At 46.5% G+C, this 23,987-nt stretch overlaps 3 protein-coding genes across 8 annotated transcripts; 1 reads left to right on the forward strand and 2 right to left on the reverse strand.

Annotated features, from left to right (window-relative positions):
- Positions 1–30: 30 nt before the first annotated feature.
- Positions 31–10,366, reverse strand: cdc14b (cell division cycle 14B). 6 transcript variants are annotated; one of them, XM_068703137.1, is made up of 17 exons: positions 9,908–10,366; positions 8,889–8,957; positions 8,624–8,714; positions 7,855–7,930; positions 7,566–7,658; positions 7,408–7,484; positions 7,248–7,314; positions 7,008–7,158; positions 6,690–6,920; positions 6,455–6,593; positions 5,931–6,096; positions 5,741–5,838; positions 2,285–2,332; positions 2,034–2,138; positions 1,695–1,866; positions 937–1,002; positions 31–810 (listed from the first exon to the last, which is right to left on the reverse strand). In XM_068703137.1, exons 1-16 carry the CDS (start codon positions 10,014–10,016, stop codon positions 979–981), a joined length of 1,716 nt encoding a protein of 571 aa, XP_068559238.1. In that variant the 5' UTR covers positions 10,017–10,366; the 3' UTR covers positions 31–810; positions 937–978. The 6 variants fall into 6 exon arrangements, 5 of the variants coding, with proteins under 5 accessions (XP_068559238.1, XP_068559234.1, XP_068559236.1 ...); XM_068703133.1 differs by lacking the exon at positions 8,889–8,957 and having other exon boundaries at positions 9,908–10,364; XM_068703135.1 differs by lacking the exon at positions 9,908–10,366 and having other exon boundaries at positions 8,889–9,186.
- A 114-nt stretch (positions 10,367–10,480) lies between these two features.
- prxl2c (peroxiredoxin like 2C) lies at positions 10,481–12,469 on the reverse strand. Its single transcript, XM_068703526.1, has 6 exons — positions 12,211–12,469; positions 11,820–11,888; positions 11,645–11,698; positions 11,453–11,558; positions 11,200–11,334; positions 10,481–11,112 (listed from the first exon to the last, which is right to left on the reverse strand). The coding sequence occupies exons 1-6, from the start codon at positions 12,391–12,393 to the stop codon at positions 10,982–10,984; spliced, it is 678 nt and encodes a 225-aa protein (XP_068559627.1). The 5' UTR covers positions 12,394–12,469; the 3' UTR covers positions 10,481–10,981.
- Positions 12,470–13,643: 1,174 nt separating this feature from the next.
- Positions 13,644–17,348, forward strand: fbxl17 (F-box and leucine-rich repeat protein 17). The gene is made up of 6 exons (XM_068703562.1): positions 13,644–13,818; positions 15,045–15,550; positions 15,764–16,183; positions 16,324–16,446; positions 16,662–16,919; positions 17,100–17,348. Exons 2-6 carry the CDS (start codon positions 15,065–15,067, stop codon positions 17,346–17,348), a joined length of 1,536 nt encoding a protein of 511 aa, XP_068559663.1. The 5' UTR covers positions 13,644–13,818; positions 15,045–15,064.
- Positions 17,349–23,987: the final 6,639 nt, after the last annotated feature.

Consider the following 23,987-nt stretch of genomic DNA (forward strand, 5'->3'; position numbering starts at 1 on the left):
ACATGCTCAGTAAAAAAAAAAAAAGTGAACTTGAAATTTGAATGCATTTATTGCATGGTACAAGGACCAACAGCCAGAGAAATACTTGGGAGTACACGATTTAAAAAGTCAGATTCTATGTGCTTGAAGCAGATGTGTTCAGTGGGTTATGAACAGGAGTTGGACAAAGCCCCATTAGGACCATCGACGTATTTCATAGCATGATTCAAACATAGTACAAAATATTAAAAAAATACAAACTGAGTATATCAAATGTTGACATATTTACAGTCTCGGAATACAGTAGCTGAAGAGCTTCACAAGTGATGGCATGCCAGATGATGAGAAAGCAACATGAGCACAGTTCTGTATTCTGTGATGCTTTGTTTTCACTACATCCATGGAGGGCCGTGTTCTTATGCTCACCTCCTGGCCAAAAGCATTCAGTTCTAACTGAATGTGGCTTTCATTTTTTTATGAAGCAGAATATCTGCAGCACAGTGCTCATTTTGGAAGATATGTTGGATTCACATGTTTGCTACTGCATGCTTCAATAAGTAGGAACAACCAGGCAACGATTAAAATGCGATGTTTCATGATGCTTCGTTTAAAAAGTATAAAAACCAAAAAAGTGCCTTACAGGGTAAAACAAACTTGTAATCAAAATCTATAAATGATTTATGCGTTAAGTTGGTTAAAGTTTGTTTCAAACTTAAAAGTGAAAGAGTAGTACGGTTATATAGAAGTTGGGTTCCATGTTAAAGTTCCTCGGGATTTCCAGATCCGTTGACTCACCGAAGTAGAGGAGCTCTAGCTTTGGGTATGGAGTGACTATGAAGGAAAAAAAAAGAAAGAAAGAAAGTTAAATCTCTCCATTATTTCATTCCATGTTTCTGCTCACGAGTCCAGACATTTTAAAATAGAGTAAATGTAACGAATGGGAGAGGAGATAGATACCATAGCCTAGAAAATCGATTTGATTGCAAAGAGCTGCGAGCTTTACGTCCTCTGGAGACGGTGCGTCTGTTGCGTGTAAGAAAAAGAAAAAAGGAGGGAAAAGAGAAACGTGACGGATTAGAACCCAGTGAAGGCTGCAGACGTGATCTACACAGACAGGAAACGCAGTGAGCAGCAGAGCCCAGAGAAGCTATAGCCAGTCGTAGTGAGAAAACCTGTTCTTAGAGAACACGAGAGGAAAGAAGCATCAGGGACGCCGAGGCAGGTGGGGATTAATGTGGAAACCTGAGAGCAGTACTTAAGCAGGGTCAGATTGACTAAACAGTCCTGCACAATGTCAGGATATATATATATAATATATAATGTTAGTACAACAGCTGAGGAGAGAAGAACTGTGGCTGGGTTGCACCATCATGGTAATTATTATTTTATTTTTTTTATTATGTAGCCATGGCAAGAATAGAACTTCCACTAAACGACAGTCCAAAAAAACCCCTCATGTTTAAAACATTGAATCGTTGATGCGTCCCAGCCTAAGAACACTGAGTGATGAGGAGCATTGAGAGGAGGAAGAGGGAAGAGTGTGGAGCCGCTGAGTTCACAACAAACAACATGATCCGAGCGTCTGTCCAAACTGGCGGGAAACCAAAGTGAACACGACTTCCCCCGGTTTGGACAGCCTAGATCACATGACTTTCGTAGGAAAAAACGACTGTTTGTGGCTCGCAGTTTTTTTTTTTTTTTTTGAGGGAGCTTGCCTGCAGGTGGACCTGTGCCATGTTTAAGTTGATGAGAGTGGCCGTGTTGGCGGTGGCGGCGCCAGCTGCGTCTCTACGGCCGCCGCACGGCTCCCAACACATTGGGTCCCTGTCGCCAGCCACTACGTGCAAGTTGCCTAGAGACCTGACCAGTCTGGTGTGGCACAGGGAGCTGGCAGAGAGAAGGGAAGCCGTTAATTCACTCCACGAGTGGCTATAGCCTCTTGGCTGCTTTTTCAACTGCGTGTCAAGTTCACATCAAAAAACAGGATTTATTCATTTCCTGAAAACATTAATTTATCTTTAACGCTGTACTGGGCGTCGCGTATAGCCACTGACCTTCCTTCTACTCCGTTGGCCGGCAGCGAGGTTCTGGTCCTCTTCCTGCTGTCTGATTGGTCGGACAGAGACAAGGGGTTGACGCTGGCCTGCAATATGACCCTGCTGCAGAGGAGACAGAATGACACGAATCAGTCAGAGCGCAGTTATGCCTTCCGTGTGTGTGTGTGTGTGTGTGTGTGTGTGTGTGTGTGTGTGTGTGTGTGTGTGTGTGTGTGTGTGTGTGTGTGTGTGTGTGTGTCAAACCTTACCTGAGGGACTGTGATGACGACCTGGTGTGAATCTTATTCTCTTCTTGTCTGCGGAAAAGAAAGAAGTTACACGAGAGTAAAAAGTTGCTCTATTGAGACCTCAGAGAACAAGAAGGTGTAACAGCGGGAGGCAGAGGGGTACAAGACTGTTTTTGTTCATCTTAATAGTGTTAGATCATTCCTGCAGCTTCAACAGCCAGGTAGGATTAGTAAAGCAGAGTAGTACCAGAAGAAGCCAGGGGGGGCACTAAACAACTTAAGAGGAACTTGATTTTCCTTTTCACTAAGCGATCGTTCAACAAGAAGGCTTCAATGTCTTTTAATTAACAGTCCAGTCGACACAATAACCAGCAAAGCAGGATGTTTAAAAATGACAGGATGATGGAAACAGTAGCACAAAATAAAATAAATAAATCATTGTGTACAGAAGATGGTGACAAAGACAAGACAGGAGCCTCTGATGTTTTAGATTTGTAAAAACTGGCTCTGCTGATCAGCTTTACGTTTACTGTACTTGCAGAAAGAATGACAGGATGATTTTAAACAGATTTCTTATTGGGGTTGGGAATTTTTAAAAATAGAAAAAAAGAGAGACTGGGGGCTCACTTACAGCATTCTCAGTTAGAGCTCCAGAAACGGGGGGGCAGGACAGGTTTTTGGGGGGGCTGACGGGCGGCAGAGCTCATTGAAATCCTAACCCGTCTATACAGAAATGCAGGATGGAAGAAGGGAAGCCATACACAATCCACCACAGGGCAAGGCTACACAGGGAGGAGAGCAGCATGGCTACCAGCCATCTGAAAGGAGGACAAATCCAACAACAAGAGCAAACGGGAATAAAAAAAAAAAAGAAAAAAAAGAAAAGGTGGGGAATAAAAAAAAAAGGAAGGAGAGACAAGAGACGTCCGGGCAGGACACAAGAGCCTCTGATGTTCTGCTTTTCCACTGGGACTGGATCAGATGAAACGCGTCTCATAGAGCCTGGCGTCAGTCTCTGTTCTTCAGGCGTTAGCGCTCAGAACTTTTGAAGTAGATCTCGATATTAGGAGAGGAAAGAAAAGCTAATAATACACGAGTGATATTTAGCTTTTAAACAAAACAAAACAAAACAAAAAAACGTTAACATGATGGTAATTTAGTCGTTTAAAAGTTAGGACGAATATATAGCAGGTAGGGCAGCGGGGTGTATTACAGTTAATGCTAACAGAAGATAACATTACATTGTTCCTAGGAGACTTCTCTGAAATTTTAAAATCTAAATGTGTATTCGTCCTTCATAAGAAGGAGCACACAGAGCTCACTGATCCAGTCACAACAGCAATGGAAAAACAAAAACAACAACAGGCAATTGACAATGAACCCGGCCCAACATTAAATCACATGTTAGACACAAACACAGATCGAACACAGAGGCATGTCCATGCGTGCATGTCCAAAAGGGCTTCATGCCTGTTGCCATGCTTTGAGAAAAAAAACAAAAAAAAAAAACGGCAGAGAACACTTTCAGAAGATCGTCGTTCTAATCGTCTCCCGAGTTCAACGTGCAACGTCAGCGTTACGTAATAGAAACAGACAGACGGTGAACTTCAGCTGGAAATTAGAAGCCCTGCTAAGACACAAGAAATCAAATCTCCCTCCTGCCTCAACTCGGGTAAAACTCCCGTTTTCCATCCCACTACCTCCACTGAAGCTGAATCTTCTGTATTAGAATGACGTATAAAGCCGCTAATTAGACTCCTTAAAACACCTCAAGCGGAGATCATTCTAACGCCGTAGTACTCCTGGTAATTTCCCCCCAAAAACACCTACTGGTAGAGCAGGAGAGTTAGCAATTTTACCAAAACGCTGAGGAAGTAACTCGTGCGGATCAGAACGAGGACCGGGTTTCCCTTACTAACGCCGGAGCGTGCCATGGCAGCAGTGCAAGCCGAGCACTAAAATAAAAAAAACAAAAAACCCCATTTCATTCAACTAATCCAGATCTGACGTGAAACCGTGATTAGTTGAATAAATCGGCGTCGCTGTTAACAAAGTGCAGCAGCTTCACTGTAACTCGGAGGACATCTGAAGCCTCGATATCAAAAGCGGGTCAGCTCGGCTCGTCCCACGAGAGGACGAGGACGCAAATGCAACGCATCCACTAAGTGCTTCAAACCATATAGTCATCCAACGAAAAAGACAGAAAACACAGAAAATAACGTCAGCCATACCATTCACTGGCACAGCAACCATTTCTACAGGAAGAGGTTGTCAGTTAAAAGAAAAAAAAAAGGAAGTGATGTGCACTTACCTCTGTCATACAAAACCTCACATCCTCTCTCTCTGATTTTCCTCTCCCCCCCTTCTCTGTCTCTCTCTCTCTCCCTCTCTCTCTCTGTTATCTTTTGAACGGCAGGCAACACATCGGCCACACGGTGCCCATGAGGCTGCTGCAGAACACTACCACCTGCCTGACACGGGACAACAAAAGCCAGAGCCACATGGGTACATTCTGCCGCCCTCAGCCGCGCCGACAGGCAACCTTCCACGGCTCGATTTACGCCGGCACGAACGATGTGGAGCGAAAAAAAATAATGAACTATCAGGGTTCTTCCTGTTCAGGTAGCCGACACCAAGTTTGAGTTTCACGTTTAATTCCACGCTTGTCTCTCTTTCTAATGCGCCACTTATTCATTATTTATCTGCGCAGCAGCGATCAGATCCGTACGGAGCTTCAGTATGAAGCTTTAAATTTGCCTGTCTTATACCAGTGATTTTTAAATAAGCTTAAAAAAAAAATGCAAATCAGAATTTGCCTCGCAGACATTTGGACGTGATGAAATAGCAACAAGCTCCACGTCGATTTGGGCCTTCATATTTATTTTCCCTTCAACCCTGAGATTTGATTTTTTTTTTAAGATTATGATCAAAGAAAGTTTACAGACTCCCAATCTCGTAGATTACATATTTAACTTCCACATCTTTTGTGCCTTTCTAAATCCAGACCTCAACAAAATTTTTTTTAAAATAAAATGCTGGAAGATTGCATATCAGAAAACTCCAATCCAGTCCTCCAAACAACTTTAACAATCGCTCCACGACTTCCTCGACTTCAGATGAAAATGGGATGAGTTATATCACACTTGATGACATTTATTAAAAGAGAACCAGGAGGGATACAAAGACAGAGTTATTGAAATATTACAGGGATACTGTTCCTTAACGTATAGGTAAATAAAAAGCGTCGTGGTGGGAGAGCAGCCCCGACAGAAACCAGAAGAACAGCTGACCGCCCTGAGTAAACGCTGAGGAAATGAGAACGCTCATCAGACGAAAACAACAAACACAACTTCCTCGTCTTTATGCAATCCTACCGTTTCAAATCATAAGCTACTTGCGATTTGAAACGCCGTATATAGTGACCCAAGAGACCGACGAGCGCTACGTGGCGTCGGCGCGATGAGCCCGGCTACTTACGATAGTGAACCCGAGGACGACCTGGCCTGCCTCTTGCTCTTCAGGGCTCGCAGTTTATCCCCCTGCGTGAGGCCGTTTCTCTCCTCGTCGTCGTTGTACTGGAAGAACAAAAAGAGACGGCTATGAAGAGACAAAGCGCCGTGTCCTTGTGTTTTTCTGCTTGGAGCGCCTTCTCAAAAAAAACCCTCACCCGGTCCGTTTCTTCTTTGTTGGACGGCCGGTTCTTGTTGCTCCCGTTGATGGTGATGTCGTCCACGCCGGACAGGATCCTGGTGACGGCCACCTTGCCGTTCTCGCGTTCGTTTTGCATCTTCTCCCGGAAAACGTCTCCCTCCGCCCACAGACTGTTCTGCTTGCTGGTGTAGAAACACGTCAACGATAAGGGCAAAGATAATAAACACACTTTTCTTGCCAAACCGCCGCCGCCATCGTTAATGAGATCCCTCGGGACGTTCTCACAGGTTTGAAGAGGGCGCGGTCGCCTCGCTTGGGAAAATGTTTCGCACCAATCAGAGTCGAGCAACATTTGAGCTGAAATGCATTAACAGTTGTGGCATTGACCTGTTTCTGCTACCAGCAGTCAATCCAGTCTTGATAACTAATACCACCGGATGTTATGTTCTGAACTTTAAACTCGGGCTGTTGCTTAATTAGTCACGGATATTTGATATTAAAAGGACAAACATACGATTTTAAAAATCAGTGAACACCTACTCTTCAACGAAGTTCTGCTGAGGCCCAATGATGGACCCGGGTCTGCAGATCCGTATCCAGGCGATGGCCTCTGCAGCGCTCAGGCAGTAATGTTTCATCATATAGCAGCCAATCAGAGTGCCAGTCCTCCCCAGACCAGCTGGAAGAAAAAGAACAAGTTTGAAGGCATCGGACTCGAAGCGTCTCAGAACAGTTCGATCAACCGCCGCCGTGAAATGTGGGTTGGAGATCTGACCTTTGCAGTGGACGGCGATGGCTCCTTCTGCGTTCTCGCAGATGTTGAGGAACTTCCTGACGATGGAGTCGTTCGGCGTACTCCCGTCCACGAAGAACAGGTCGTGGTGCTCAAAGCCGGATTCCGTGAACCGCCTGGCGTCGTACATCTTCTTGTTGAGTCTGATGACGGTGGTGATGTTGTGATTCCTGAAGTACGGGATGTAGGCCTCGGGAGCGTGCAAAGGGTACCCTGCGGCCGGCGAAAAGGCGTTAAAAAAAAACGAGATCAGACAGGTTTATTAAAAACGCCACATCTGAAGACTGAACCTCCACTCACCATTCTCTATTTTGCTCTTTGGATGAGGCCCACTGAACGCTAGGAACTTTCCTGGAATGATCCAGTTCAAGTCTCCGTTCTCTGCTCTCTCGTAGTGCTCATATTCTTCCACGTCAAAGTTGGAGAAGTCGAGCCAGCCGAACTGCAGAGCCTGGCAGACGGAGGAGAGGGAGTTAATTTCGCCAGGGGCATGACACGGCAGGAAAGAGGAGTAAACAAATCCTAAAAAAAAGGACGTACCTTGTGAACCCCACGGAGGCAATCTAGGATGTTCAGATTGTACATGCAGGTTCCGAATGAAGCGTCTCTGAAACGTAAAATACACCGACCGTCTTCATCAGCACGGCGCACCGGCGATCCTTTATTCACCGCGACATACTTCATAACGGTGAAATGTTACCTGAATGGGATATATGTTGAATTCCTCGACACCAGCAGACCGTGGGCCTCTTCTGGCATCATGTTTAGATGCATTACCTTTAAAATACAAAGTGTACAATCAGCAGGCGGCTCTCGCGTTACACGCCGAACATAACGCGCGTTCGGAGCGCCGCTTACCGCGTACGAGCCGATCAGGTAGGCGGCGTTGGCTTGTTTCTTCTGGTCGCCACAGGTGTAAAATATGATCTTCTTCCTCGAGAGCGTGATGGACTGTAAAAAGACATTCAGAGCAACAGTGTGTATTTATTTGACTTTATTATTCATATAAAAGACACGAGTTGACTTGGGACATTAGGGCAATCAATTGGACAGTGCTGCAGGTATAAATAGATATTGATTGACCTGGGTTTTGACTCCCATTCTCTCTTGCAGTAAAAGGACAATCAGGGGCAGCGGTTTACTTTACCTTCAGCTTCTTTGTCAGCTTGCAGCAGAAGCGATAAAACATGGCCAGGTTAAGGGGGCCGAAGTCCGCATAGAAGCTGAGAGAGAGAGAGAGAGAGAGAGAGAGAGAGAGAGAGAGAGAGAGAGAGAGAAATAGAGAGAGATAGGGAGGAGAAGAAGAAGAAGAGTGTGTCAGAGTGGCTATTTATGCAGCCAGCTACGGTCTCTGGGGAAGTTTCACTAGATAGAAATCGGCTACCTCGGGCTGAAACGGTAAAATACGACAGAGTAAAGACTATATTTGGAAGCTTTTGATGCTAGACTGGGTCATTCATACCGGGACCAAACATTTTTTTTAAAAAAATGCAAAGATGCAAAGACTAGATGTCTTTTTTTTGTACCACTGGCACAAAACCGAAAAGGGTCAGTAGTGTTCTCTCCTGACCATAAATCAACAAAAGCAATTTTCTGGAGGAAAAAGTTGCTTTTATTTGCCTTTACTTTTGGATGCTATTGTGGATTTTTTCCCCCAATAACAGTATTAAAAAAAAGTGCCATTTGCTTTTTTATCTAAATTAGTGCACAAAAACACTTCGATCTTATAGTTTATCAATACTGGAAAAACAAACCTGCGCGTGATGATTCACTTTTACAGTCACAGCTACCCTCACAGTTCGGCATTGTCGGCCCATTTAAACGTTGCACACAGAGCTGTAGGTCAAAGGTCAGGGGAAGCTCAAAGCACCCTGTTCAAAAAAGAAAAAGAGATGCGACGTGACGGGAAAACTCACTTCTCGTACGCCAGCTCGTCGTCTATGCAGAAACAGTGTCGCTCGGCCGTGCTCTTGATCTTTTGCTTCAGTATGGCGAAATACAGTTGATCTGGAGGAAGAAGGAGGGGGAGGGGGGGGTCGGGGAGGCAACATAAAGAGGCAGTTAACTTGCTTTTGTCGTGCATACAAACTTCTGTCGTCACGTAATATCGCCCAATAACCAGCTCCTCTGTGTCTACAACTGACGCTAACTTCTCTAACGTCTGTTCTTGCAACTACTTACCCTTGATAAACTCAACACATCTCGACGAAACATCGTCCGCGGTCATCTTGCTCGCGGTTCTGAACATGACTGTTTTGCAGAGAAACGTACGACGTTGTTTTTCTTCACGGGCACTTGCGCATACTGAGTAAAACTTCCACTGATATTGCGCAAGACGTATTTCAAAAAAAGTACTATAAGGCAATAAGTTTAAACAAATAGCGTAAAAAGACAAATGTTTCTGCACCTGATGTAACTCCGGGACAAGAAAGTTACCAGGCGAAGAGGGAAGGAGAGTTTTGTGCAAGTGCGCACTCTGCTAAAAAATGACCTCCGCCCGACTCCTCCCCCTACGGTGTTCCGCGGCACGCTATTGGCTACTGCTGATCTGGGACGCCACGTGATTGGACGAACGTCCCGTCAGTCGCGCTCCGCCGCGCCCGTTCCAGTTTAAAGTTCTCCACATGAGACACATGATAGGCCCCGGGAACGTTGCCCAAGCGGTTGCTAGGGCGATCCCTCGGCCAATCAAATGAGAGATTTACACAAGAACCGCCCTTTCTCAGATTTGAGCTGCGCAAGGATGTTCAACTACCAGGAAAACGCCATGAAATATATTAAAATATATTAAAATCTGCGTTGGACGACGCTGACAGTGGTCTGACTATGACATTTAAGGCATGAATGCACCATTACATCTCTATACACATCTCTATGAAAGACAATGGTGCAGACAAAGTGAAGTTATGGTGTCATTTTCTTGCTCTAAAATACAAGACCGAACCGCTGAGATTGTGTATTTTGTGCACATACTGCCAAAACGAGGCAACCCCGCCTGCATTCTCCATAAAGGGACATAGGGTGTCGCCATATTAGGTCAAAAAGCTGAGGGGAAAAAAAACCCAAAATTCTTTCACACACCCTGGTCATTTATAACGCAAGGCCGTGCATGCGCAGCCTGCTGCGTGCGTCCCCGCATAACCTGCCAGCTGAGCTTAAAGTTCGCAGGGTTCATCCCGCAGACCCCGTGAAGCCCCTACCTGTTATCTCAGTGTAAATATTAGAGTTTGGCTCCGCCTCTGAGCTGCTGTGAGCTGCGCAGCGCTTTTTCCTCGACTCGGCTCTCCTCCTCTCGCTCTTGCGCTTCATGCTTGTCTTCAGGTCTGCACGGTGGACATTCCCGAGCAGCTGCAACAGAGCCCCGTCGCTTCGCAGTGCGGCGGCGGCGGCGTATCCGTGTTTTTTGGTGCTGTGTGTTAATATGGCATGGTCTGATGATCTGGAACTGCGTGTGTCTGCGAGTGTTGTGTGTTGTGTGTGTGTGTGTGTGTGTCAACCGAGGTCTCTTCGTCTGCTCCGGGCTCTCCGGTGGTGGTGACGTCTGTGAGCAGGGGGCAGGTTTCTCCTCTCTGAAATCCACTGCATGTTGACGTATCAGGATTAGGAGTCCAGCGCCCACCCTCCACTCGTCGATCTGTAACGTGGGGAATGTAGTCCCAGTGTGTGCCATTTTTTTTTTTTTTTTTTTTTTTTTTTTGGGTTGATATGACTGTGCAATTACCATGCATTTCAGAGTAGAGCATGGACACAAGAAAAACAATGCAGCCAAGAAATAGCAATTCAACTTTAATTGCAATCTCGTGAACACAGTGTATAGGAGGAAAGTGGGTAAACAAATAAGACTGTGATGAGACCGATCACTTACACCAGTTGTTTCTATAAGTGTGCATGCACGCAACCATCTCACTACAACATAAGACATAATATATATAGCTCTGATGGAAAAGATAGAAAATGTGTTAAATAGTAGGCTAATGCATTCATATCCCTTTTACACACTCAACCATACATCACTCACCACAGGCACGATCAAGGGACACTTACAAGCTTTTTCTTCACCAAATCTCTTTTCCAGAGCTTTCAAATCAACCCATGAGATGTGACTGGAAGCTCTGGGGGAAATAAAGCTAGTAAGGAGACCTTGAGGGTCAGGAATGAACTTTCACACTGTTTGTTTCAGACCTATACAAGCGCCTTGTGTGCGCCACAACCTGCATGTGTGCGACGGCGACAGCGCCGTGGGACGAGGCAGGCTTTTAAGGCAGTCCGGCTGGCTACACATGGAGGATCTTCGGCTTATCGCTGAAGTCCAGAGTCTGTTGAACTCCGGCGAGCTGCAGGAGCCAGTCGATGGGCATGTGGTCCAGGCGGTTCATGTCGAAATGGGAAAAATTAACTTGGCGGCCTGCGGAGGAGAGAGGACAAGAGTGAGGGAGGAAAAGAGAAAGATACAAGGAAGCAGAGAGAGAGAGAGAGAGACAGGAAAGATTACCTGGTCCTGCAATGATGGCTCCACCTTGTTGATGCATGTCCCCCTGGAAGTCGAACGCAGGGCTAGTCATGGCCCTCCATATACTCTTCAGTTGTCCCATAAAGATACCAGACTTCACATGGGGGCTAGGGCGGGCTATGTAGATAAAACACACACACACACACACACACACACACACACACACACACACACACACACAGATTCAATTCTTCACCGTTACAGGATATGTTGGGGTTATACTGTTATTGCATACCCGAGTCTGTATACGTCTCCTCTCTCTTCATCCCAAGCTTTTGATAAATGCACCTCTCCGGGTCCACGTATATTTCGTGAGGATACCCCGTCAGCGAGCAGAACGGCTGCAGAGATTGAAAATGAAGATGTCGCACAGGAACAAATGTGGCAGACGTGAAATGATGCTTCAAGAATAAACCTAATGAATTACCTCGATGTGCCGATGAGCAGACTGACCAACCACAACCAGTCCAATGTCAGCATCCTGCAACGGCCGCACATTACACTTTAGGAGTTCATAATTACCCAAACTACCTTCCCGGGAACAGTTTGCATGTCTGTGCAACTTATTGCTGATCCCAGTAAGTCTCTTTGTCGGGACTCACCTCCAGTGCTTCTCCAGGTATTTTGCTCAAATCCTCCACATATTCTTTACAGCTGTAGCACAAGAAGTTCTGCAGGGACGCAGAGTAATGCGTTAAAAGGGTGATAGAGAAACGAGATATTACTTTTTTTTTAAAAAACTCTCATCCGGCACCTATAAGTGTCAATCAAGCCCTCTGTGTTCACCTATGGACATGATCTCTTCATTGCCATCAAAGGCAGGGGGAAGCTGTTGGAACATCTGTCCAGCAAGGCTGATGCTCACCTGTTGCCTTACACCGTGATGCCTTTATGAGGCTCAATAACTCAAACCTCTCGAGAGCTTTACTTCAGTCTAGCCTATGAGCCACCAGCAAGCTTAAGCCAAACAAAGTTGTTGTTTTTTTCCCCTACCCGCACGAAAATTATGACCGATTTCCTGTCTTGATATAATTTCTTGAACGGAACAGGGACTCCATGCCGGTCGTAAATCAAACAATCTTCGACGTCTGCAAGACGATACTCGACAGATGGGGTGCCGATCTCCTGGTTTTCTTTAGCTACTTGTCGAGTTATTGGTGAAACGGCTTCAGCCATTTTTTGCTTTTCGTTTTTCACCGGAGGCTTTCCCGAGTTCGCATAGCTATTTTGGGAGTTGCCGTTCAGCCTTGAAGAGCTGGTGGTGGCTGCAAAGTTACACGCCCATAAACTCTGTGTGTGTGTGTGTGTGTGTGTGTGTCTGTGTGTGTGTGTGTGTGTGTGTGTGTGTGTGTGACAGGGAGAGAGAGGGAGAGAGAGAGAGAGAGAGGACTGAAAATGTCATTTAAATTGAATAGCAAAATAATGATTTTGAAATGAATATTTAATAATAGCCTTGTAGTTAATAATGCTACTGTTTATTATTTTATTCAATGACTTAACTTGCAGATTATTTCCTGAGATGTGTGCATGGCATGTTAAGCAAATACTGTCTCAGCTGTGCAAATAGTTTGAATATAGAAGCATTAAAGGGATAGTTAATTTTAAAGTTAAATTAAAGTTGCATAACTCACAAGAGACAACATGCAGATATCTGATATTTATTCCCTTGTATGGGTCGAGCTCCCAAACCACTAGACTCTGCCTTTCCCATAATGCAACTCATCATCAGCGTCTTCCAATAGATGCCCTGCCTCCTCACTCCACTTTGAAATGCAGAAAGTCTTAAGAGGTAATTTAATAAACAACTGTTGCAGATGATTGAAGAGCAATTCAAGTGTCGAATATTTAGGTATTGTAAATATGTCTATTGGAATGCAGCCCCTATAAATAATAATAATAATAATTATAAACGTTATTTCACCATTTATGCGATTGGAGTTTGTCTTATTTATTTATTTATTTATTTATGAATACATGTAATATAGTGGGTATACATGTGCATGTACGTATTACATGTTTATATCATTATAATACTGGGTTATTGCAAGTACCCAGACATGTTTTCATTTATTTTTGTATATATAAACTGTTAAAACACAAAAACATCTTGAAAACAAGAATTAAAGTTTCACTCCAGCACCAAGATAACCCATATCAGTAGCTGCATGTGGACATATGCACCATATACGGACATTATAATATCAGTAGACATAATAAAGGTACTAAAACCAGATATAAATACAGGGCCCCTAAAACAGATGACAAAAGAGCAGCTTTATATTGCTACTTTCGGCTTCACAACAAGGCCTTACAGCGGGCAACTTCATCCAGCCCCCGTGACGAATTATGAACTGGCCTCGTCGGCTTCCTTCCCGCTGCCCTCTCGGTGCGGAAGTGTTGTCCTCCAGAGCAGCAGCAGCAGCAGCAGTAGCAGCAGAGCCAGAGCTGCCACTGTTTGGGTAAACACTACGCTGGTTCAGTAGCAGGGTTTCTCGCCTCCGTGTCTCTCCTGCCCGGGACTTCGTCAGCGCTCGCCTTGGCCGTGCAGCCTAGCAGTATTATGCGAGCACCGTCCGGCGTGAGGGAGCACCGAGTGAAGTGGTGAGAGATATCTTTCATGTTGGGGCTACAGCTAACTTAGCATCTACTGATGGGGCGAGCTAGCCTGTCAGACAGCAGAACCGGGCTAGCACCCGAACCGTGTCCTTTTTTCCTCTAAACGAGGGTGTGAATACGTTGTTGAATTGGAGCCTAGACGTAAACCCGTCGCGACTTCAGGCTAAAACACAAACACCGTCACATCAAGACTACTATATATGTGTGTGTGTGTGTGTGTGTGTGTGTGTGTGTGTGTGTGTGTGTGTATGTATGCTAAACAAATGACCACCTGTTCAATGTTTACATCTTTGCATTCGGCTGCGACGAGCCGATGCATCGCTGCAGTTTCACTCGCTACACTATAGTATGGTAATAGACATCTGCTATTTAGCACGCAAACCCGCAGCGTGTGCAACGGAAAGCAGGGTTTTTGTTTTTTTTAAAACATGTGACAAGCAACGTATCCACAGCACAAATGAGCTTAATACAGGGTCAAATGGTCACGACGGCACGGCTGTAAAGCTCGCTGCTCTTTTGTTGTTGCGTGCAGTTTTTAGGCTTTTGCACTCGAAATGATGTCACGACGATATCAAGCTAGGTCGTGGCCGTGCACCCTCCTGATGTGTGCTGCCTGTGTTGGCTGCCGTCCGTCAGGTCCCTCTCTTAGCGTCACGTGCGTTCCCAGTTGATTAGGTTGATCCACCTTGATGGTTCATCTTTTATTCCAGGGAATATTGTTGGCAGAGGAGCTTACATGTTGATGCAGGTCTTCACTTCTGATATTAATGCTAAAATATTTGCTTTTTGCTACATTAAAAAAAAAAAAATCGTTATTATTGTATAGTAAATTATTGTGTGAATGTATGTTTTTTTTTTTACAATATGAGGCTTCTCTTTCAGATTGAACCTAAGTGTTAAAAAACTGTCAAGTGTTGGAAGTTAAATGATTGCTCGTCAGATCTTGTTTACTTATTATTTGTCATAGATATTTACTGACATAACTTTGGCAATGTTAGATTTCTTGTGTAGTTGCTTGCATTAGGATATTCAATTATTTGAAATAAAAAGTAAGGTAGTGAAAGAAGCCTTGTTTTGGTATTGCTACCAAAACTCAGGTGTTGGGTTGACACTAATACTGATACCCAGTCCTGCTCTGCTGTGATCCTCAATGTCCTTCCATTATTCCTGAATAGCAGATTAACCAATGAATTGACTCCCGTTTGTTCCAGAGTTTCCTTGAATCATCTATATGGGCCATCTTCTCTCGAAAAATGGTTACCGCCTGAAGAAAAGGACGCGCAAGTTGCATCACAGGAAGAAGAAGAAGAGGAACTGTTTCCTGCAGCTGCCTTGCATGCTCTGCTTCATTGTCCACAGCAACAGCAGCGGCCTCGACAACGACGACAGCGACCACTTGGAGGCCGGCGCCAACGGCAGCGCTCGCCGCCGCAACAGCATCACGGGAATCGGTCTCCCCGGCGTGGGTGGAGTCGGCATCGGAGCGGCCTCCAAGCTCGCCGAGCGGTACGCGACGCTCGCGTCCCCCGAGGACTGCTCCAAGTTCCTGCTGTCCCCGCGGGAGCTGGCTATCTGGGAGGGCCAAGGGAGGAGCCTTTTAGCAGCCGTTCCCGCCAAACTGATCCCGCCGCCGGTGCTGTTCCGAACCGCTGGGGTGTCTGTGACCGTGCCCGTACCCGTACCCGTGCCTGGCTGCACCAGTGACTACACTGAGATGGTAGGTAGCTGCACCGACGGTAGCGAACGCTGTAGCTGTCAAAGAGGCAGCATTGATTCAAATCAAGTTTTGTTATGTGGGCGGCGTGAGGTTCTTCAACGCCGCAATTGCATCTAAAGGCTGTACACTCAAATCTGCCTTGACCTGCCTGAAGAAAATCTGTGTGTGTGTGTGTGTGTGTGTGTGTGTGTGTGTGTGTGTCTCTGGTCGCAGGTGTGCAAGAGGAAGTGCTCAGAGGTGCAGAGGTGCACCCCCTGTAAGCAGCCGCGCTGCGCCTTCGCCGCCCCTGACGGAGGCCTGGAGAACGGGGGAGTGGGAGGAGGCGGGGGAGAGGCCGCCTCGAACTCTGAAACCGGCCACTGCCACCTTCCCCTCTGTCCACTTCCCTCCTCCTCCACCTCCTCCTCATCGTCCTCCGCTTCATCCTCCTCCTCCTCCTCCTCGTCTGCCTCCTCCTCTTCCTCCTCCTCCCCTGCTGACGGCTGCTGCGGGCCGGGCCTTCACGCCGACCTGCCGCACAGTTCGGACTCTTCCCCCTGCTGCCTGCATCCGTACGACGACTGCCAGGCGAGGAGTTCCGACGCCGCCGATCACTCGAGTATCAACCACCTGCCTTCCTCCATCCTTCTCAAGGTCAGAGTTCATCGACGAGCTAATGACGCGTTCCGTCTTTAAGTACTGTTGGTTTGGTACAATGGAGAAATTACTGAAGACGTACAACTTGTCAATGGCTTTTAGTAGACTGTGTTGTGTTTCCTTTTGGCTTCCTTCAGGTGCTCTCCCACCTGACAGTGAAGGAGCGCTGTCTGTGTGCCTCTCTGGTGTGCAAGTACTGGAGGGACCTCTGCTTGGACTTCCAGTTCTGGAAGCAAATCGACCTCAGTGGCCTACAACAAGTGAGCACAAAGCGAGACTCCATTCTTTCTTTTTCAGTCGAGCAACACACTCTTTTGTCTTTTCCATATTTTCCACATGAGACATTTAGTTAACACTCTGGCTTGGAATGAGACCTTTGTGTTTTGACGGATAACTGTCTCTTGGATCAAATCTGTGACCTTTTTTATAATCTCTCCGCTGACTTCCATCTCTCCTTGCGTTCCCCGTTCCCCAGGTAAACGATGATCTCCTGGTGAAAATAGCCTCTCGGAGGCAGAACGTGACGGAGATCAACATCTCGGACTGCAGAGGTGTCCATGACCACGGTGTGTCCTCGCTGGCCTCGCACTGTCCAGGCCTGCAGAAGTATACAGCGTACCGCTGCAAGCAGCTGGGGGACACGTCCCTGTCGGCCTTGGCTACGCACTGCCATCTGCTGGTGAAGGTGCATGTGGGCAACCAGGACAAGCTGACGGACGAAGCACTAAAAAAGGTATCGAATTAGAGCGTAGCAACACAAGAAATATATATTTTTAAATGTCTGTGATGCATCCACCTCATTTGTTGTCTTTGTTCCCAAATGAAGATGTGGAGTAATACTCCAAATAGACTTCCAGTATTTCATTTTACATATGCTAAACAAACACATGTCCTTTTTTTTTCCCCCCTTCAGCTGGGAGAGCACTGCGGTGAGCTGAAGGACATCCACTTGGGTCAGTGCTACAGCGTCACAGATGAAGGCATGGTGGCTTTGGCTCGAGGATGCCCGAAACTGCAGAGACTCTACTTACAAGAGAACAAGCTGGTGAGTCCCACGCGCCCGCTCTCATATTCGGGCTGTTTCTCCTCGCTTTGCCTCGTGCTTTTCTGCTCGGACAGGAAGCCCGAGTGTCTGTTTGGCTCTCCATCGGTACTCGTCTGAGCCATGTAGCTACTGCTGATGTTCTGGGGCTTTGAGGATACTGTTAGAGACAGGGGGTCCCTGTCTCTTGCACGTCCTTCCTGTTGGTTTGCCGTCATGTTGGAGTCTTAAGAATTCACACCTGAGCGCCCGAGACTCTGCGTCGATGATCCGGTCAGACTATTGGAAGTCCTCATCGTATAAATTAGCAGTGATGACAATTTCCTAAATCTAAATAGTTCACATCGACCTCACCCACATGTTTGTGATAATGTAAATACTAATGTTTTCTGTCTAATACCTTCATCGGTTTAGTGGCTAATCTCATTGGCACAGTTGGTTTTTGTTTAATACATCATGAGCATGGAATGAACCCCCCACACCACCATCATCATATTTCTTTGAGTAAAAGCAGCAGAAGAAAGGGACGCACTACTTCACAACCACCACTAGATGTCACTGTGGTCCAGGTTGTGGAAACAGCCGTTCCAGCTGCTTTCTCCTTGCTTCTTGTTGACGCTGAAGCTCCTCCCCATCCCGATCAAATGCATCACGAGTGATGAACAATGGGTATATAATTCTGAAAACAGAAAGAGAACTTAATTAGTCATTTGACTTGTCTGTTTCTCAGCGCTTTTATTTCGATCGTCTGTCTCTCACTAATGCTCTCGCACTTTTCAGTGCTAATGTTTCTTTGCAGTCCATGAGTAATTCTGACCTTGATGGATTAGCCCGCTTTAAGCTGTTAACAATAGCCCAGTTTGTTAAAACCCCATTCATCAACCTAATAGTATATGAAATTAGCGATTACCACAAGGTGAGAGATTAATATTGCCGGCTGATAGCATTTCAGCGCAGCAGCATCAATTTCAGACGGTCATTTTTCAGGCGTGAGATCGTGGCGGTTATTTTCGCTTCCTGTCATTAGGGCGCAGAGAAATGGGCTGAGCTCGCGCGGGGATTGTTATGTCTGGGCGCTCTGCTTTCTTGGCCTAAAATCGTCATTAAGTTTGGCAGGAATTAAGGCGACCCAGAAACACTTGCCTTTTCATTTTTCCCGCCGAGGCCGTTTACTCTCTGCGACGGCCTGAGAGGCTACGGCTGCCTCCGCCCACTTCTCAGGGAGCAGAAACTGATTTGTGTTGCTTTGTGGGTAATTCCAGCCTCAAAATGAGTTTTGGCTCGATGTGTTGGCACCGTGAGATCCAGAAGTATGCGTGGACGCTAAAAGATGTTTATATTTATATCTCGCTCACTCATTTAGACTTGGATGTCGGGCGATACAGGCTGTTGGCTTTAATGTAATAATTCTAAATATTGTATCACATGTGAAGAATTTAAAAAGGTGACTCAACCATTTGTATTCAGAGGAACTTATTTCCTCACTCTGGGTTCAGCTGTTTGTAGACCCTCACCTCTCCTCTTTCCTCTCCTCTCCTCTCTCCTCTCTCCTCTCCTCTCTTCTTCTCTCTCCTCTCTTCTCCTTTCCTCTCTCCCCTCCCCTCCCCTCCCCTCCTCTCCTCTCTCCTCTCCTCTCTCCTCTCGCCTCTCTCTTCCCTCCCCTCCTCTCTCCTCTCGCCTCTCTCTCCCCTCCCCTCTCTCCTCTCCTCTCTCCCCTCCTCTCTCCTCTCTCCTCTCTCCTCTCGCCTCTCTCTCCCCTCCTCTCTCCTCTCTCTCCTCTCCTCTCTCCTCTCTCCTCTCTCCCCTCCTCTCTCCTCTCGCCTCTCTCCCCTCCTCTCTCCTCTCTCCTCTCTCCTCTCGCCTCTCTCTCTCCTCTCCTCTCGCCTCTCGCCTCTCGCCTCTCTCTTCCCTCCCTTCCTCTCTCCTCTCTCCTCTCTCCTCTCGCCTCTCTCTTCCCTCCCCTCCTCTCTCCTCTCTCCTCTCGCCTCTCTCTCCCCTCCTCTCTCCTCTCTCTCCTCTCCTCTCTCCTCTCTCTCCTCTCTCCTCTCTCCTCTCTCCCCTCCTCTCTCCTCTCGCCTCTCTCTTCCCTCCTCTCTCCTCTCTCCTCTCGCCTCTCGCCTCTCTCTCTCCTCTTCTCTCTCCTCTCGCCTCTCGCCTCTCTCTCTCCTCTCGCCTCTCGCCTCTCGCCTCTCGCCTCTCTCTTCCCTCCCCTCCTCTCTCCCCTCCTCTCGCCTCTTGCCTCTCGCCTCTCGCCTCTCTCTTCCCTCCCCTCCTCTCTCCCCTCCTCTCTCCTCTCGCCTCTCGCCTCTCTCTCCCCTCCTCTCCTCTCCTCTCCTGGTGCATTTGCGGTCTCCTAATCAATCCCAGATGAGGATGAGCCTTTCACTCTCTGTGATCTGCCCTCTCTTTCTCCTCCTCCCAAATTGAATAATTGATCTGCTGCAGGGTGTTTCTGTGTGGTCTTTCGCTCGCCCTCTGCCTTTTTTCTCCGTCATGTGCACACCCACAAGCATTTTTTCTCTTTCTCTTCCCTCCCTCTGTGTTGTTGTGGTTGTGGTTTCACTTCCATGCTGCAGGGCCTTTTTTCTGTGTCAAGAACATATCCAGCTCTGTAGATGGTTAAATGGCTTGTGTGTGTGTGTGTGTGTGTGTGTGTGTGTGTGTGTGTGTGTGTGTGTGTGTGTGTGTGTGTGGGAGTAGCAACGTCTTTGAATAAGCTTGTGTAGCCTTAAGAAATAGAAGCACTTACGTTATTAGCAGTAACTCTGCTAATGTTCCTCTGTTTTTTTTTTTTTTTTTTTTTGTGCTCTGAGTTAACTGTCGAGGAAAGTTTGGGAGACTCTGAGTGGGGCGGAGATAAGTTCGCTGCTCTGCTATGATGCAATTGTGAGATTTCTCGCCGTGCCTTTGGTTGCAGGAGACAAGACTTAAAGGACAATGATTATCATACCGAAGGGCACGGCAGTTGTGTGTGTGTGTTTTTTTTTTTTTTTTAAACAAACGACAAAAGATGAAAGCTGCTAATGCAATGCCGAGGACGTCTCCAGCAGTGACGAGAGTGTCTCCAAATGTTGTTTACAGTTGACAAAATGAGGCTCGCTCTTTCATTGCTTGTTAGCCCGGGGGCCAAATATCAGCCCAGGGCTACAGATAACCCTGGGCTAAGAGTGTGTTTTGTGAAAAGCAGGTGACTCCGGTGTCTCTGCTCCCCGCTCCTTTTGACATCCACCCTGCATTCTTTATTGGCGTTCATCCAGTATTTATGCCAGAGTTGGTTATATTGCACCAGTTGCCTTTCAAGGCTTGTTTTCATCTTCTGAAGTGTTTTCTCTCTCTCTCTCTCTCTCTCTCTCTCTCTCTCTCTCTCTCTCTCTCTCACCCCCATTCATATTCTGTTCTCTTCCACCACCTCGAAGGGCAAAGGCTCCGAGAATAGCAAATTCCCCTTTTCCTCATCTCACTTCAATTTGCCGTAGGGGGGGAGAGAGGCATCACTGAAAGTTTAACTCTGAGTTCTGTCAGTTTCACAGAGAGAAACTGGTGGACGGACTATACGCTGCAAAAAAAACCCAAAACAACCAACCTGTCGTCACCCGTCTCTCCATGTCGGTAACTTTGCTCCAGTGTTCCTTTCAATTAAACGCACATCGCAATCTAAAAACATTTTTGCTCGGGAAGCACTTTTCTACTCTCTCTAAAAAAAAAAAAAGAAAAAGAAGAACTTTATCTGCTCTCCTGTCTTGTTGAAATCAGAGAGTGTGCACTTAATTTTCCTGCGATGTGATGGGAAAATTCTCCCACTGGCTCATCTCAAAGACATGGCGTCTGCCCACACACTCACACTCACACACACTCACACACACACACACACACACACACACACACACACACACACACACACACACACACACACACACACACACACACTTTCTCTCTCTCTTTCTCTCTTTCACACACACAGGCTCTGATTATTTACAGTTTTAATTAGTCCAAAATGTGGAAATGTAAGTGGAATTGGAGATGACCTAACATAGATTATCATGTGCCCTCAATTTAGGTGTAATTACCACTCTCCATGTACAATCAGAGCTCCTCTCTCTCTATCTGTCTCTCTATCTGTCTCTCTCTATCTGTCTCTCTCTCTCTGTCTCTCTCTCTGTCTTTGTCTCTCTCTCTCTCTGTCTCTCTCTCTGTCTTTGTCTCTCTCTCTGTCTCTCTCTGTCTTTGTCTCTCTCTGTCTCTGTCTGTCTCTGTCTCTCTCTCTCTCTGTCTCTCTCTGTCTCTGTCTCTCTCTCTGTCTCTCTGTCTGTCTCTGTCTCTCTCTCTCTGTCTGTCTCTCTCTCTCTATCTCTCTGTCTGTCTGTCTCTCTCTCTCTCTCTCTGTCTCTCTCTCTCTGTCTGTCTGTCTCTCTCTCTGTCTGTCTGTCTGTCTGTCTCTCTCTCTCTCTCTCTCTCTCTCTCTCTCTCTCTCTCTCTCTCTCTCTCTGTCTCTGTCTCTCTCTCTCTGAGGTGTCTGTCTGTAGAACAACGTGAAATACTGGAGGAGACGAACTGTCAGAGTGAACGGTGTTTCTTTGGCCGTCGGTTCATCTCCCGCTCTGATTGGCTGTCGGTCCAGCCTTGTCAGTAGCCAGGTTCTTTTTTCTTTTCCTGGCAGGGGAGTAAGGACCTCCACCGGTCCAATCAAACGTTTCTATAATTGTATATTGACATTAGCAGATTTAATTAGCCGGATTAGCGGGAGAGCAAAGACAAAAGGAAGTGGTAATGATAGCTGTCAGTTATTATGGGATAGACCTTTTGACATGAACCAACACACACAGAGGCCGCGTCAAAACACTGGGAGCGGGTGAACTTGAATGGCTGCCAGCTGCACTGGAATCTCCTCTGGAAACTTTGTTCACGTATTGGACAGTAATTAGAGATAAATAGAACCACTCTGACCAGCCACACACACACACACACACACACACACACACACACACACACACACACACACACACACACACACACAGCGCATTGTCCGTCTCCTCTCCAAGATCTCACCAATCCCCTCCAGTCTTCGCAGACAGGAGTTTAGACTTTTCAGGATGTTGGATGTCAGATGCTGTATGATGTATGTAGTCAGCGTTAGCTGCTAATGACACTGGATTATGTCTGTCAGCGTGTGGAGAAGGCTCTGCCCCTCATCCACAGTTTCCATGCCTTCATGTCATCGAGGAGCCTCTTTAGTGTTCTCCGTCTACGTTGTGTGGGAAAGCCTTAAAAAAACAAAAAAAAAAAACATGCCCTGCGTTTTTCTATTTAGAAAAAAAACAACCATTTTTCATCAAATTTTCATCCCTTCCGTTTCCATCGTCCCTTCTGTTTTGTGCTCGGACAGAAAATGGATCGTCAACAATTCCGGAACTGTTGACGAATTGACCTCAAGGACGAATACAATGTGTGTTTTTCGTGAGTAACCGTGAACATGAGAAAACTCCACAGGGCACCTTTTTTTTTTTTTTTATACCATTCTTTAACCCTGGTTGCAGCTCCAGTGTCAGTCTTCGCTGGTCGTCTCGGACGTCTACGAGAATAGACGGAATGCCGCTGTTGAGCTCGACACTTTGAGCTACGGCGGTTGACAAAACAATCTCCACTTACTCGCTTGTTCGGGAGCTTTTGACCGCGGCACACGGCCTTCATCAACCGAACAACTTTCCGTCTGCTGATGTGAAAATGTACTGTATTCATCAAAAAGAAGCGAGCAAGTGGACCTTTTTTTTCCCCCTGTTGGCCATACAAAACAAACCACCTCTGGTTTTAGGGGAATTTAGATGGGCATTTAATTTGCACTATTTTCTGACCTTGCACGGGCCCAGCTATTAATTTTCAGCCGCAGCCCTAACTGTGGCTGACTCATTACGATAAGGACGTGAGGTTAGTTTGTTAAGTAATAAACTATGTGAATTATTCCCTTTTAAAACTTTTATTTTCGCCATTACCGCTGCTTACATTCTCAGTATGTAGTCTAAGCTAACGGCACATTCCTCTCTCCAATATCCTCCTCTTCATTGCTCTTTTGAAGTGCCTCCGTATCGATCTGTGTCCCCAAAAAGCTGCTGGGTGTGTGTGTGTGTATGTGTGTGTGTGTGTGTGTGTGTGTGTGTGTGTGTGTGTGTGTGTGTGTGTGTGTGTGTGTGTGTGTGCGTGTGTGTGTGTGTCTGGGGCGGTTGCTGATCGTCCTTTGCCTGGAAAGTAATCAGATGCATTAATGAGCTCTGACTTTAACTTGGACAGCCGGCTGCACTCAGACACAGACATCGTCGATATGTTCCCTCTGCCGTCTGCCCGAGAACAAAACAAGTTTTAAAGGAGGGAGAGAAGAAGGGAAGAAAGAGAAGGAAGGGAAAGCGCCCTTTTGGAAACGTGGGCCTGTGAAGCGTGTCTCCAAAGCGATATTTCACCTTGCCACACGCTAGTTACCCCGGGGTAAAGTTCTGCATTAACATCGGGCATTTTATTCCCAGACTCTTATCAATAACGCATAACGGTGGAATTCTTTTTTTGAGAAAGAAGAGTGGCAGCATGCTCACTTGGATTCCCCGAGTGGCTCATAGAAATGCTAAAGTATGTATTAAGTAAGTATTAAACTTGTGCAAATGAAAGCAAAAAGTCAAGTGAATGACAGACGTACGCCGCCGTCAAAAAGTAGGCCCGTTAAGTTTGAGATGGAGAGCGGCCGGAGCGGCGAGGGGAAGCTTTTGAGTTTTTGTT

The sequence above is a fragment of the Cebidichthys violaceus genome, unplaced genomic scaffold (genome assembly GCF_023349555.1).
Source record: "Cebidichthys violaceus isolate CVI_PGR_0920_01 unplaced genomic scaffold, fCebVio1.0.p SCAF_9, whole genome shotgun sequence".
NCBI classification, from domain to species: domain Eukaryota; kingdom Metazoa; phylum Chordata; class Actinopteri; order Perciformes; family Stichaeidae; genus Cebidichthys; species Cebidichthys violaceus.